This window comes from Xenia sp. Carnegie-2017, unplaced genomic scaffold (assembly GCF_021976095.1).
Source record: "Xenia sp. Carnegie-2017 unplaced genomic scaffold, XeniaSp_v1 HiC_scaffold_25, whole genome shotgun sequence".
In the NCBI taxonomy this organism is placed as follows: Eukaryota; Metazoa; Cnidaria; class Anthozoa; order Malacalcyonacea; family Xeniidae; genus Xenia; species Xenia sp. Carnegie-2017.
Window position 1 is genome coordinate 4309745 of NW_025813488.1, and position 16795 is coordinate 4326539.

The following is a 16795-nucleotide window of genomic DNA, read 5'->3' on the forward strand; positions in this document are numbered from 1 at the left end:
TATCATCCAGTCAAATAAACATAAACAACTCAAAGAGTCGAGTTCACATGTTTCCGAGTCACAAACAAAGGAAGACCCAGGTTTACAGGAGAGGGAAGAGGATGAAAACGAGTCACATGGTGATCATAATAATGATAAAAATTCCGCTAAAAACAAGTTGATACAGAGAAAAGTGGAGCAACTGAGCATGAGCAAAGACGATGAAAGTGAAGAAGAGGCGGTAACTTTAGGAACAGATTGGATCAATAACGATAAGAAATTATTGGATATGATGGGTGATAAGAAGATGGACGATGAAACCAAGAAAAAACAAAAAAAAATTACGAATCAAATGAAATACGATGTAAGCAAAATGGAAAACCACAAAGACAAAGAAAAACAATATGAAGATTATTTTAACGTAAATAAAGTTGATGTCGTGAACAGTCTTCTTCGTGTTGGATCTAATGGTGACAGTACTAGTGATTCAAATGGAAAAGATGATGATCATGTTTACAGAGGGAAAACTCCAAATGACGTCGTAGAAAAATTGGGTTATAAGGATACTACAATACAAGGTGAGATGATATTATATTTAAGTTTTTGTAAACGAGTGTCTATTACGGTACAAACGCTCTAAAATTTATGAAAGAAAATTACAAACACGTCTGCTCCTCCTAGACAAGAAAAACAACTTAGAGAGATTACTACAGAACCTGGTACCCACAGGAAAACTTCCAAAGCTGCCGAAAGGCTTTAAAGAACTATCGAAAACAAGTGGGCGCTTCGCACATAAAGTGGACGAAAATAATCGCGTCACAGTTACATCAAACGTTAAAGAACCAATAAAATTGTTTGATGGAATGATGAACATAGGAAATGGCATGCTACAATTTAGTTATCACAACAAAGAAGAGAAAGACGAAAAATGGCAGTTTAAAGCAACAGGTGCGCTAATATAACTGAGAGCATATAACTGAGAGCATAATGTGAGCATTTTTTAAGACACAATTTGTCTAACTATTCCTTCTTACTAGGAACGTGGATGAATGGTGAACAGGAAATTAATGTTGTTTTGGAAAGTTCAAAACACGATGACCATTTCACACTTATGGGTACAGGTGACTCGTTGGCACTGCAAGATTACTTTTCGATCTATGTAACAAATGCAGCGTTTGCCAAATCTGGAATAAATATGGCAGTGTTTGAAGAAATGACCGTTTCAAATGCTGAACTTTACGTCGTGTTCAATAACTTAAAGAATATTGTAAGTCTGGTATCCGGTAACATAACATATGGAGATGAAACGAAGCCAATACGTTGTCAAACTTTTATCGAAAAATTTCCTGGGAAAGACCCCGTATTTGCTATACTGATGGACTTCGCGCCAGGCTCGGGATATTCCGTATTGAAGTCGTTGATGAAGGATGAAATAGCCAAAATCCCGTTTGTTAACAACTTGTTGTCAGGAAAAAACTTGTTTAAGGTTTGATATTTTGTCGATTAATTTATTATTTTGAAAACATCATCTTAAGTGAAGAAATGACTAAGAGCAACTGCATACTCTTCATTGAAGGTGGCTGAAGGTGGATTTGGTTTTGCTGCATCTTCCAGTGATATAGAACGACATCGTTTGAGCGTATTTGGTGAAGGAATGTTGGACCGAGATTTAGATTCACATATTACACCAGGGATAACATTAACGATACCTATTTTATTCAATTTTCAAAATTCCCAAGAAACTCACGACATAATAACACGACTATCTAATCATACGGTCTCTTTCTTTCCCACTAAAAGCACAAGAATCGATTTATCAAGAATATTTAAGACACTTTCAAAGTCGAAACAACCAAAAATATCCAATCTTGGGTACTTGGACGTTAATGACGTGTTCTTGAAAGAACTGAAGTACGATCTTAACGCTTCGTTATACACAATCCTGGGATCTACAACTCGTCAGTTAAATATTGCACCAGGTAATGAAATGTAGCCAGGGGATTGACTTTAGGCCATAGATATAACCCACATTTATTATCCAAATTAGAAACGACACTTCTTAGGTTTCTGCATTGGCTATTCAGTATTTTTGCATTGGTACATTGTATTCTTTTGCCTAGGAATGATATACCTAGACGAAGGAAATTTGGAATTTCGTCAACAAGTACCGCACGATTTTTCTACATTGGCATTGTATGGTTCAGGAAGTGCAAAAGTTGGCCAGGCAAAGCTCAATATTTCTTTGCACACGGACGTTCACATCAACAAATTGCTCATCAATGGTGAAGCATATGCCATTTGGTCACCAGATATTGCGTCAACATTTGGCATAACCATGGAGATAGATGATGACGTGCGATGGATAATGGACAACAACCAAATGCTAAACATCAATCTTGAGAATGTTCATATGTTTACAGTGGTGAAAAATGGTGAAAGTAGCTCAGTGCATTTCACAGGATTTTTACAACCCATCTCATGGAATGATGTAATTCAAGTAGAGATTGTTGTATTTTATGACAGCTTACTAAACAAACGCCGCATGATCACAGGCTATTTGTTTCATAAATTGCCGCTGACATATGCTATCGACGCTCTCGGTTTTGGCAAGTTTGCAACACCAAGGTTTTTGGACAACAGTAGAAATTCGATGCTAGTCATATCTCCCATAAACACACAATCCATGTTTATTAATCCAGCGTTCAATGGCCTTTCTTTCATGCAGGGTCTTTCATTGGTAGGAGAATTTCGTCTACCAGATGTTTGCACATTAAATGTGGTGTGTGAGTCAGCAGTACAGTTTCTGGGCACGGAGAACTGGTACCGAGTTCAAGGCCTCGTATCGTCACGTGGCTACAAACTTGTAGGGAACGTCGACCGGAACTTTATTTTGGCAAAAGACTTAAAATTGACCAACAACATTTTAGAATTCGCTATTGGTAAATACAGTGATATGACCATTGCAACGGAAATGAATTTAGAGAATAACAATCTCACTTTTCGAGGATATGTGAACTTTGAACCGAACGGTATGAGACTACGCATGAGCAGTAACGATGTCTGGTCACATCCATTTGCTAGAAATTTTCTTACTTTTGACCGTCTCAGCTTCGACACACCATTGATCAGCGGTATAACATTGAACGAGCTCAAAATGACCGGGGAGTTAAAGTTCGGTTTGCAGGGCAGTCTGTACGCCATATTTGCTCCTGCCTACGTGACTTTTAAATTGTCTGAGAAGAAGATGGTTAGTTTCCGGGCAAAAATGACAAATATTACCCTGGAGACAATTATTAATGCCCTTAATTTCAAGTCAAGTCTACCGGATGTGTTACTTAATTCTCGTTTTCACCAGAATCTTATTGTAAGGTAGGGAAATTCTAAGTACGAGAACGAAAATTAGACAGAAGTTGAAGTTCAGTGAGAGTAGATTCAATGGAATATTCGACATTTAATTACAGCAATATTTTTTATAGTCTATATGGTCACATTTCTAAACCATTTTTTTCTGGGTTTTTTCAAGTTGGTGGCAAAAACATCAAATCAAAAATAAAATCATCTAATGCTTAGTTAGAAGTTATAAGCTACGTTAGTAGCCGAGTTTCAAAACGTTCATTATTATTTTTGCATTAGATTCATGCCTAAAGAGAAACCTGAAGATCAAAACTTAGATTTCTATGGTAAAATGGAAATGTTATCGCGTACATTTATGGTTAAATTACAGCTCGATAGAAAAAAACGTATCACAGGCATCACATCTCATTCAGAGTTTCCATTGCTTTTGGATGGTGGGCTAATAACAGTTTGTGCTGACCAAAATCATAAACGGTTCGGTCCGCGGGCGATGTTTACGATCACACCCAAATCGGCAACATTCAAGTTAGATGGATTTGTAAATTTCATGGGTCTAGCAGAAAGAACCAAGATAGATGTTGGGGAATTTGGGACGCAGTTTTCTTTAAGAGGAAGTCTTTTTGGCACAACTAAAACAATAACTTCTTTCATGTCTCCGGATAGTCTAGCCGAGAATGGACCATATATTGTAAGTTCATATGTCAAGAATTGTAGTGATTTGAAATTCTTTTCCCAAATTTTTTTCTCAACTATACTTCACACTTGAGACTATAATTTCTTTGACTCAGGCCTCCGCTTGCCTACCGGACATTATACCTCACGTGACCACACGCGTCAATTTATTGTTGGCAGCAGCTGCTGACCAGGCAGAACAATACATAAAACAGGCGATAAGTCACTATGAAAAAGCGACAGAATATCACAAGAAAGCCCTAGAAGACGAACACGAGCAAATTTTCCTGTTAGACGAAGGGGAAAATGATGTGGAGAATGACAACAAACAACTGTTTATAGCCGAGGAACGATACAACAAGACTTGCGTTGAGAAAAAATGCACAAAAAGTAAGTTCTTCAATTTAAAATGATTCTAATTTTTATAACCTTATTAATGAATCGGTAAACGATAACCTTCAACAGCATAAAACCAAAGGCTCCTTTCAAACAACGCAAAAGGTTTTATCAATATGCATTCTTCATAATGCCTTCAGACTATAGAAGGTCAATTTTCCAGCAATATCTTAATTAAACTGAATAAACGAAATGAGTCATTATAATCTACCAATTCATAAACATGTATGGTAACTTTATTTAGCCTGCATTGGTTGTCCATCCTGGATCAATTGTTGTGATCATGATGTTTTTGGTAATTGCGTTAAATGTCCCACGTGGAAACCATGTTGCTGGCATGGCAAAAATCCTATTTGTAAAGCTAAGAATCACGCTTGTCGGATTATGAAAAAATTTTCCGCTGAAAAACTTCAGGAGATTGCAGTAAGTAATTGATGTTGCGAGTTAAAGCAAAAGGTATCTTAACTATAGCGATTTCTTGCTATCTATAAAGTGTTTTTATTGCTTGAGAATTGATTTCGAACAGAAGCCATGAAATTATTGAACGGCACAAGTCGTAGTCAGCGACTTTTTCTATACACAAGCAACAGGAATTGTACATTGTCCTGTCATTCATAACAGAGACGAGTGTATGTGGACAAAGAAAAGAAAATCGAGAGAGAGAAAGTGGTTTGGAAATCAGAATACACGAAGGGCAAGACGGAAGCAATTTTGGAAGCAGCACAACGGGCCTTGAATCTTGTTAATCAAGACTCCGTGTTGAGACTTCAAGCCTCTAACACAATCAAAAGATATGGACTAGAGAAACTTGTTGATATTAACAGTGTCTGCTTTCACACGACATTAAAAACACTGGCAACAAGTTGCTTAACTTTAAATATCAATGCAACGTTTGCCAATGAACACGTGACAAAAAGTCTTCCATATTATGGATGTTTGAATAAAGAGCTCGCGAGTAAAATGGCCAATCATATAACTCAATATATGCTTCGAGATAAAAGCAAAAACGAAGGTGTGTGACAATAACTTATCTTCATCGAATGAAAATGACTGATTGTTGTTTTCAACATAATAAACGTACTTCTAGGGGAAAAAAGAATACTCCACTACCTTTCACATATAAAAAAACCCAAATTGCATTCAATAAACTCTAACAGTTTAGCAACAAGTATTCGTCCAAAATGCTTTGTTTACATTAATTCCCTGTTCACACTAATGCCCAGTTACTTTTTATATGAGTGCCTAATTTCAACAGCACTACACCAATCAGCCATTTGGGTAAAAAGTACATTTTTCGTACCTAGTAAACTCAAAGCACACAGTGGCAGAGAAAACGAAAAGTGGCGATCAAAGAAGTGGAAACCTGTTTGGTATGCCTCTTTATGAAGAGAAAGTTGATTTACCAACAAATTCACGGGAAGTGACGTACGCTAGATGGAGGAGAGATGATGCAAACTTGAACAACGATGAAGAAATGAAACCATTCTGGTCGATTCGAAACAACTTTAAAACACACGTGCTGTCATTATTGCAACAACGTGCCGCTGTTCCTCGCAGTCCGCTAAAGAAAAAGTGGCAAATACCCGGTAGGCATGTTGCCGTAGATTTTAAAATGATGATAGTTTTTATTTGAATTTAATAGTAATTAAATTAGCTAATGCACGTTATGATTATTTGCCTAACACAGCTAACGCGCTAACTGCAAAGATGTTAATATTCCATGTTGTCTCATTTCAATGAAATGTCTTAAAATCAGTAAACTATAGATGCATAAATCCCACTCATACAATCCCACTCAACTGTAACGAGTAAGTCCTGTTCCCAAGTGCACGAGTTACCAATGTACTACGATGGTAAACGGGATATTGTTACTCTAACTGAACAAAAGTTTTTATAATTTTTTCCTGATACAACAGCATCAAGGAAAGGAAAATGCAGAGTCTATCGTCAGTTGGTGGAAATTTGTAAAGACATGATGGAAACTGTGAACAAAATGTTTCAATCCTTTAAAGATGGCAAAGGGAAATTTAACAAACGGCTTACGGAACTCCAGTTAGGATTAAACATAACTATTAATGATCTTGAAAAACAAGGTACTTAAAACAACTTATAAAGTTGTACATGAACATAGTATAATATCAACAATGATATCATTTCCAGAGCTATGTAATGAAGAATGCATGATAACCTAAAGCTGCAGTGAATCTATAATCATTTTTATAGTTATGGATATTCCAGAAATGCAAGATCGATTGTCTGATATAGAAATGAACATACGTAACGTGGGCTCAGGTACGCAATTTGAAAGCTTTGATCTCATGATAAATTATAATCATTATCTCCCAAAACTTTTACATATTCATTATTAATCACCATCCTCAAATCCTCGAGCAAAATCAATTTTACTGCTACTGTATTCCCCCAACAAATTTACCAATGCAGTAAAGCAGTACAAAAACATGGCCGCTGTTTATAAAGATGCACATTTTTTACCGAACAGTAGACAGAGGGAAACTTGGAAATTTAATTTTAATATTTTTCTATTTCACTATACCTTTTCAAAAGCTGATATCATTTTCTTTCTTGAAAGATGGTAAGAAAACTCGGTTTGTCCATGTATTTGATCAGCCTGTCAAAAGTCAAGCATTGAAGACGATTTTAAAATTATCTTAACTATCAGAAAACGTTGAAATACATCAGATAGCAACACAACATATTGAAGTTTTTGACCTCGAATTGTAGTTCAATGACAATTCTCAACATAAATTGAACATATACGCCAAACAATTTACTTTTTCGCTTCGTACAAAACTAAAGGACAGAAACACAGCCTTTGGAAAATATAACGGATTAACAACCAATCCACCTCAATTCGGGTTGCCCGCAGCGCGAAAGCCTGAAAACCCGCATCAGCTCGTGCTATTTTCATCACCTTTACCATGATCATTGAGTTCTGTAAGGTCTTATAGAACTCAATGACCATGATCCTCATTTGACTACACAGGAGTAAATAAATGGAAAAAAAACTGTGAATCAGACCAAGAGGATCAAAACAAAATGGCTATTCAAGAATGGGTTGCCATAATGGAAGAGAGAATTCGCAGATTAGGTGGACAAGGTGTTGACAGATTTCTCTCCAATCTTTTTCGGGCATTCGAGGGTATGTTTCTAGGAACCGACACTCCAAAAAGAGGCGCTCGAAAAATTCTCAACACGTTGCACTCCATTCGTGAAATATCTGCGGTAAGTAAAAAAAGGCAGTATGTCTGTGTAAAACTTTGTTTCGAAGTAACTTTAGGGATGATTATGTTTTGCTTATATTCGTTTCAAGAAGTTTTTCATTCTACATTTAAATTGTAAAAATGTTTTTGTTTACAGATGTTTCATGACATATTTGGAAATAGTGAAATCACTTTGGAAAAAGCTGGAATTAGAGCAGAAATTGTAATGTCGAAGTTAAAACTGATCAAAGATACGCAAATGTTTTGCGACAACTAGAAATTGAGAAGCATCATTGCTCCATTATACACTTTTGTTTATGATATTTCTGAAGAGGCCAAGATTGCTATTTGCACAAACTTTACTTGTGTCATATCATAAAATTCTTGAACTTGACTAGGTTATTTAGATTGTCAATATCATCTCAACATGTATAAAGAGTTCGGTCAAATTTCTCTTGGTCAGTTCTTTATATTAAACTCGAAATTTTTAACATGTCTTTTAACTACGGACGCACAACCACTAACATCACAACACAAACACCAACATACATAAACAGCACTACACCGTACATCAATATTAAGACTTAACACCAGTATACATACATACCACAACACATACACACCAACATCCAATAAAATCACTATACGTTAACACCACCTTAAATTAATATCCTCATAAATGAACACCACCACACACAAATACCAAAATACATATACACCACCATACATAAACACCACCATACATAAACACCACCATACATATACACCACCATACATAAACACCACCATACATATACACCACCATACATAAACACCACCATACATATACACCACCATACATAAACACTACCATACATATACACCACCATAGATAAACACCACCATACATAAACACTACCATACATAAACACCACCATAGATAAACACCACCATAGATAAACACCACCATACATAAACACCACCATAGATAAACACCACCATACATATACACCACCATAGATAAACACCACCATAGATAAACACCACCATACATAAACACCACCATAGATAAACACCACCATACATAAACACCACCATACATAAACACCACCATAGATAAACACCACCATACATAAACACCACCATAGATAAACACCACCATAGATAAACACCACCATAGATAAACACCACCATACATATACACCACCATAGATAAACACCACCATACATATACACCAAAATACATATACACCACCATACATAAACACCACCATACATAAACACCACCATAAAGACACACCACCATACATACACACCACCATACATAAACACCACCATACATAAACACCACCATACATAAACACCACCATACATACACACCACCATACATACACACCACCATACACATACACCACCATACATAAACACCACCATACAGTTTTTAAGAGGAATTGCTAGTGAGTAAATCAGGAAGATTTTATCATTTTTCAAACTTAATTATAAAAGGTTAATTAAGAGAGGCCACATATTTAATCAAAAAAATGATAAAAAATCGCCTAACTACACAACAGACGATCTCCGCGAGATATAATTTCAGCCAGTATCTACGAGTAAGAGCTAACTTTGGGCAACTTACAATGAAGTTTAGGCCATTTCCCAAATATCGTATTTACCAATACAGATTAAATCCCAACACTTCATTTCAAACAGTTACTAGTTAAAAACCTAACAATGCTCAATACGAAGCAATGGCGAACATATAAAGCGGTGATGGCAATACATCATACATGCACTAAACTAACTTTGAAATTTTTACAATCTCCATATATTGAGTATGTGCATTAGATAATAATACATTCACAACACTGGTGTAAAAATAAAATCACTTCTTCCTACAATCGCGATTCCATTCGGAATCCGAATCTGTGTCCGACATGTCTTCTGCACAACTTTTTCCTGCGATGGAGTCAATACTGGCACTCGAAATGGAGGGAGTAATAAAATTTTTAGGTAAGGCAGAGGGCGAACATCTCTCTCTTGGAAGAAATGTTGGAGTTAGAGCTACGGGTGGATGGAGACCATTGGTAACATCATGATCATCACTAGAGTTTGGAGACTTCTCGTTCCCAGGTACAATAAAGTAAACTTTCAGCTGCAACGATAATAAAAATTTCTATCATTTATATCAAACATTTCTACTAAAAAAGTTGTACACACACATAGCATTTGGAATTAAGATTATTATATTCGTTGTTCATATTAACTTTCCTTAATTTTACTTGTTTGTCATCATAACCATTTTTGTTGCTACACTCTTAAACATGCCACGTCTACAAAGTATTCAACCTTAGCAGTGTGCGGTGAGATGAAAAGTCGATATTCACATGATTGTTCGTGTTTATTTTGAATAAAAAAAGTACAAATATAGAAGTAGATAAATAAGCGCATTAGAAATTACAGTTTTCAAAGTTCTTGGATAAATACATATTATACAAATTTTTACAATTTAACTTCATGAAGTTGGTTATAACAGTATCTTTCTAGATTACGAATACATGAATGTAAAACAACTTGGCCATGGCATTATGAGGTAAGTGCAAAATACATCAGTGTCGTATGTGTTACATAATTAATGAGGAATTGACACAATTTATTACCTTCTGGTTTTGTTGTTAAACTAGTACAGAAAAAAACAATTCAAAATACTATATTTTGGTGCATTTATCCATCGTTGCTTTGGGATGATCAGAATACATTAACAATCAGTACAGTCATAAATACGCAGTATGAAAATATCATGAAAATGAAAAAGAAAGATGAAACAATATCCTATAAGCCACGTTGAAAATGCACCAAATTGCTACATGAACGATAAAAAACGCTATTCGTGGATAAATGGATAAAAAAGTATGTCAGTTGTTAGACATATGTTTGCTTATAATTTTTGTTGCCACACAACACATTTGTGTTACGAACACTCTCGTCCTCCGAGTCCGTATCAGACAAATTATCGCTTCCGCTGTAGTTGTTATTAGACTGCTCTTCGCCATCAAAAAGTAAGGCAAGATCATAGGATTTACGCCTGAAACTCCCGCAACTCTCTCCATCATCGGAAATTCTTCTTTCCTCTTGGTATGGAGGCGTCTCGCAGCCAATCAAATCGGGGATTTTAAAGAACACCTTCACCTGAGAGACAGAGAGAGAGAGAGAGTGGTAACTACATTGTATCATAGTCGATGGAAAGAACTGAAAAACAATCAATTTACAATATTTTTCTTGGTGCTAAGTTCAGCACAATGTTATTTTTATTATTGAAAACACTTGAGAAAAACGACGATTTTTTTGAGAGCAAACATGTTTCGACATTATCAGAATGCCATCTTCAGTGCAGAATGATTAGTGTTAAGTAATATGATACATAATATGATATGAGTAAATTAATTACAATGAGTATTAAGTATTAATAACTATAACGTAAGTTCTAAAATAAGTATTAAGAATTTATAACAAAAGTATTATTATAAAGTAAATATAGTGTGTGTGAATGGATATTAAATTATTGTGTAGAGCTTCCTTGATTGAGTGAGAAAGTGGATTGATCAGTGTCGATGATTTTAAAACAGGAAGGTGAGAATTTGTTTTACATGAAGGAGAGGCTTGAAGATGTTTGTAGATAGAGTTTTGTCTGTGTGAGTATGTTCCTTTATCCTGGTAGATGAGAAGTTTCACAATGTAACGGGAATTACATCCGCACATGAAAATTGATAAACTACCATAGATTTGGAAAGTTCGGGTTCGGGAAGTTTCAAATCTATGGTAGTTTATCAATTTTCATGTGCGGGATGTAATTCCTTACATTGGTGAAACTTCTCGCCATATCTACCAGGATAAAGGAACATACACAGACAAAAACTCCACTATCTACAAACATCTTCAAGCCTCCTTCATGTAAAACAAATTCTCACCTTCCTGTTTTAAAATCATCGACACTGATCAATCCACTTTCTCACTCAAAATCAAGGAAGCTCTACACATTAATAAAACTAATCCCGATTTAAATATCCAAGTTCACCACTACAACACTATATTTACTTTATAATAATACTTTGTTATAAATTTTAATACTTATTTTAGAACTTACGTTATAGTTATTAATACTTAATACTAATTAATTTACTCATATCATATTATGTATCATATTACTTAACACTAATCATTCTGCACTGAAGATGGCATTCTGATAATGTCGAAACATGTTTGCTCTCAAAAAAATCGTCGTTTTTCTCAAGTGTTTTTTAAAATTGCTGCTAATTAGAAATTATGGTTTTATTATTGAATAGATCAAATGACAGGTTAAATTGAGACTAGACATATATTCAATCCACTGCGTAGGTGATAAACGCAACCACGCTCAAAAAGAACAAACAAGGAATTTCCACAAACACATTCAATTTAATGAAATTATAAATTATAAACTACACTTCCTTTTCCAAAAAATGTTAGATGTTTCACGTGTTGAGAATGACGTTGATTGGAAATGAAGGTAAAGACATCTTTCAAAATGAAATGAAGAAAGATTTTGGCTTTAATAATAAAAAGATCATTTCTCTGACATTATTTCTCTCAATTTCTCTCTCTATCAAACTCAGGCAAAGTGTAAAAAGACAAAGATATTTCATCCAACGCCATTTTTTAAAAAAATAAAGCCATAATCATAATAGCGATCAACGAGAAAGTGACATTTGTCATATACGTTTAGTCATAACTACTATTCACAATGAGACTTCACATGAACAATTTTACATCTTTCATAAGATGTCTTTGTAGTCGTTGTATTACTGTCGTTATTCCAATTATATTCCAATGCTTTTGATATCATTCATAAAGAAAATTACAAAAGACATGAAAAATACCTTACCTTAAAGTCAGGTGAGTAGATTTTATTTTTCTTATCTTTATTTGCTTTATCTAAATCTTCTTTGTGTAATTCAAACCAAGACGTCGGTTCTATTTCGTTTTCGTTTTTGTCATGATGAGTGGTCATGGATGCTTCGCCTTCACTTGGTTGAGGAGTAAGACCAGACACAAAAAAAGTATTGAACCAAAACTGAAACATCAAGTCCTAAAATGAAAAATTAGACTTGATTGGACGCAATTAACTAAATCATGACGCAATGAGGTAGCTGCTTCAAGATTTTCAAAAAGATTCTCGTCATTCTGTTATCATTTTTGAATATTTGATAGACAGTTCTCCAAGCAACATTTTCAGCATTTTCAGAAGCAAGCATTACAATAAAAAAATAATGAAATTTAGCATAGTAAGGTGATCTTACCTTCATACCAAACTTTCTGTCTTTGCAAAAAAATTGGACTTTAATGTCTCCACAGACGGGTAAAGGTTGTGGTAATTTAAAAACTATATTTTTGAACCTTTGGTCGGATTCTATAAAACACAAAATCATAAACATTTTTCGTAAGTTAGTAACTTGTTGCTCGTCATTTGCGAAGAATTTCATTACATGAAGACTGAGAAAATTCTTCGTAGTTGCTTCGAGATAGTTAAGATAATCTTTTATAGCAATAACGATAGGGTCAATAACAAAATTTCATACTCATTTCAGAGCTTATTCAAACGTTATCCAGTTTCAATTATGTCAATCCCCCCCAAGCCCTCAACAAATTACAAACTTAAGTCTTTTTTCAACAATTTATATATTTACCTCTGGTGATTTTGAAGAAAATATCTTTACGTCTGTCTGCAATACATGAAAGAGTGGAGCTGAAAAATAAACAACGATCTCAATTAAAAAGTTTATCAATGAAAAGAAAAAGTACAAAAAATTAGAAAGAGTTTTGGCTAAAGAAGATGACATAAGATCATAGGATATATAGCATGACCAGACTGTCTCAAACAATGTAAAGATTTCGATTTTTCTTATTTATCCAAGAAATGGACAATTAAAGCAAGGAACACAAAAGCATGATTTTGAAGGCGTAGGAGAACGGCTAGCTATAGAGAATGGTAATAAATAGTAATTCTAAATATAGTACTTAAAGGTGATATGTCCTAAAGGGTGATATGCACGAAAATATGATATGTACAAAAGGCAAAAAGATATAATGTGGAAATATTTGAGTTAACTTATTGAGTTAATTCAGATGACAATCCTTAGTGATTTTATCAAACACTGACTTGAGTGAATTGGTATTGTGAAGGATATTTTGTCATGACAACTAAACATTTTACATTTAACAAAACTTACCACAAGTTCCGTTGCTAATGTTGGGAATGGTTTCCATAATAAAGTTTGTAATTAGCAACGTTGTTGGTTTATATATAAGTTCATGTTTAAGAAGATGACTATAATAATGAATATATCTTTTTTGACTTGGTATCGTAACACCTTTTCCATTGGATGTTCGAGCATCACCATAATATTGCATGGCTTGAACACAGGAATCAAAGTAAGCCTTATGGAGGAGATATGCACATATCATAACACCTGTACGACCCTTGTAATGGAAAATTAACATATATTCAGTTAAAATGACCACCATGTTGCTAGAATGTGTACTGAACTATGATATTGAGACTTGAAATGAAATATTCAAACATATAAATAATACATGAAATAAACTTTGGATTACATGGAGCACAGAAAAGAAGTAAACAAAAAAAGAAGCAAAATTTATTGCCCCAATATAGAAATTATAGTATTTTGAGAGTAAAGCTTCTCCCAGTTCACTTTATTAAAAAATAAAATTATCAGGAAATGCGTAAAACAAGCAAAATATGTTTCCAAAATCAAAGGTGAGCCTTTTGGGCAGGTACTTTGTTGTGCCCTGTACTATATAGCATCACCTACCTTTCCTGCTTTGCAATGGACAATGGCAACATTTTTTTCATCAGCATTAAGAAATTCATCCATATCTTCACAATATGGTTTCATCAGTTGAAAAGGAGGAGCATTATGGTCAGGAAATCGATAACGTGCAACTACATAATGCATTAGCAAAATCAAGAAGTGTGTTAGAAATACTTTGAGTTAATTGAACAGTTTACTCAGCAGTCGGTGATGTGCAAATAAAATATTGTTACAATGGTAATGTTTTGCCCCAAATTCTGCGTTACACAAGACATAAAAATCTCAAAAAATCTCTAGGTCATTAACAACAATGGTGAACTCAATTGCTCACAAATTCCTATTGCAAAACATTTCCTTTTTGCCATTTTATAGAAATATAATAAGCTGTAATACCTCTATTATTAAACTTTCCCTCATCATATTTTTTTTCAGAACACCTAGATCAAACAAGCTAGATGTTAAGGCGATTAAAGAAGATATGTCATATTCAATTAAACGCACAGCACATCATTGGCTAGTTAACTATTGCTATGTATGTTTCCTTGTAAGTTGAAATATTTAAGCATCCAAAAAGAAAAAAATATGTTTAATTTCTAAAAAATAAAATGTTCCAATAAAATGCAATGTCTTAGAAACAAGTCATTCAATCTCCATGGCAACTTGAAGAACCATGTACGTAGATAAACACATTTTTTTTTAAATGTGACAAGTTAAATATGCCTTAGGTGATCACTTGAATCAAGATTATCTCAAGGCTTCAAAATATGTCAAGGGTTAAATTGACTGAAATAAAAAAAAACATACAGATTGTAAATTTTGTAATGATCCTTGTGCTTTGCTTCCAAGAACCTGTAAATAAAATATATTTTATGTAATCATATAATGAATTTAATTTGAGAAATAATATTAAAATGCCGACATAAAGATCAGTAAGCTACCTTAATATTTCATCAATATGATTTCTGTAAACTCCTTCTATCTTATCTGATGGAAAACCCATGGCCACAATGTTAGGTTTAATATCTTTTTGAAGAGTTCAGAAATATAAAAACAAATCAATGTTTTGTTATTATAATTATCCTTCTGTATATTGAACATCAAAGTGTAGATGGAAGATAAGAAATGAATGTACTTGACCTCCTTTCAATTTCATCTAAAAGAAACCAACGTATTTGACTTCCCTATACTATAGCTATAGTGAATTATAAAATTGTTTCACCTTATACTCATAAACATTTGAAAATATTCAAAATATTGTTCATACTAAAGTGTTATATCCAGAAACAAAAGCCCCTCTTGCTAAATTTAATGCTCATTATAGCAAAATTTATCGACAATAAAGCATAAAACATACAAAAACACATCATCATAAACCGCAACAAATGTTTAAGTACACAATTAATATATTAGCCAATATTACAACAATTACTTTAAAGTTGTAAAACGACGTGATTACTAAAGACTTATTAACCATTTGCACCAGACTATTTAATAATCACGAAATTATGACAAAGTACATCAGGTATCGTATTTTAATAGCAGGTGACAAGATTTAACACGACAATTTATTAGTCCGTACTTGAAATCAGAACCATGAAAATATTCCACAAAAAAAAACCCCAAAACAGTACAAACAAGACAAGCATATAAAGGAATTGCTTGAAATGAAATGCATAACACCTGTAGACACGCATCTCTATTTTAAAAGACAGTTTGTTTTTACTAAGAATACGGAAGTAAGATATCTTATTAAATCGAAATTTCAATTCAAATACCTAAAAACACAAGAACATGTACTACATTCATAGGACTGCAAATGCTTTGAAAACGTCGCATAGACAGACATAAGGATACAAGATAGATCCAAATCAAAGCCATCTTCTTTGTATCTTCGTTTTTGTTTACTGACTTTTCTTTTTAAAAAATCCATCATGAAATTGATACCACTGACACGACGTCTTCAATCCAATCTCCTCAATTTCTCGATAGCTTCGCCATACAATGAAAATTGTTTATCACCAAAAATATTTGTATTAGTAGTTCCAGCCAGTAGCTGCTCATGAAATCGAAGAAGAAGAAAAGAGAAAACTACCGATTATCTTGGTAAATTAAGCGAGCAACTCATATAAACCTTAATCAAACAGACTCCATTTTGTAACCAGAAGAAAGTAGAAGTTGTGGTATGAACAGATGAACTTCCGTTTGCCTTATATGGTAAAGTTCGTTTAAAATGAAACAAAAAATTTATGAACCAACTAGAAGGCTGATGTGGAAATACAGTTCTACAAACAAAGACTTTTTATGCTATGGAAATTACATGTTCTTGCA

The 16795-nt window shown here is 34.0% G+C and overlaps 2 protein-coding genes across 2 annotated transcripts; one reads left to right on the top strand and one right to left on the bottom strand.

The window, feature by feature from the left end:
- Window positions 1-169: 169 nt before the first annotated feature.
- Window positions 170-8113, top strand: LOC124452969. Its single transcript, XM_047003637.1, has 14 exons — window positions 170-557; window positions 661-927; window positions 1017-1465; window positions 1556-1958; window positions 2100-3348; window positions 3613-4021; window positions 4122-4395; window positions 4646-4824; window positions 5023-5413; window positions 5706-5987; window positions 6318-6494; window positions 6625-6693; window positions 7406-7644; window positions 7780-8113. Exons 1-14 carry the CDS (start codon window positions 188-190, stop codon window positions 7897-7899), a joined length of 4878 nt encoding a protein of 1625 aa, XP_046859593.1. The 5' UTR covers window positions 170-187; the 3' UTR covers window positions 7900-8113.
- Window positions 8114-9112: 999 nt separating this feature from the next.
- LOC124453764 (phosphatidylinositol 3,4,5-trisphosphate 3-phosphatase and dual-specificity protein phosphatase PTEN-like) lies at window positions 9113-16655 on the bottom strand. Its single transcript, XM_047004619.1, has 10 exons — window positions 16322-16655; window positions 15406-15490; window positions 15272-15316; window positions 14861-14904; window positions 14468-14598; window positions 13865-14114; window positions 13331-13380; window positions 12935-13051; window positions 12520-12723; window positions 9113-9753 (listed from the first exon to the last, which is right to left on the bottom strand). The coding sequence occupies exons 1-10, from the start codon at window positions 16398-16400 to the stop codon at window positions 9484-9486; spliced, it is 1275 nt and encodes a 424-aa protein (XP_046860575.1). The 5' UTR covers window positions 16401-16655; the 3' UTR covers window positions 9113-9483.
- Window positions 16656-16795: the final 140 nt, after the last annotated feature.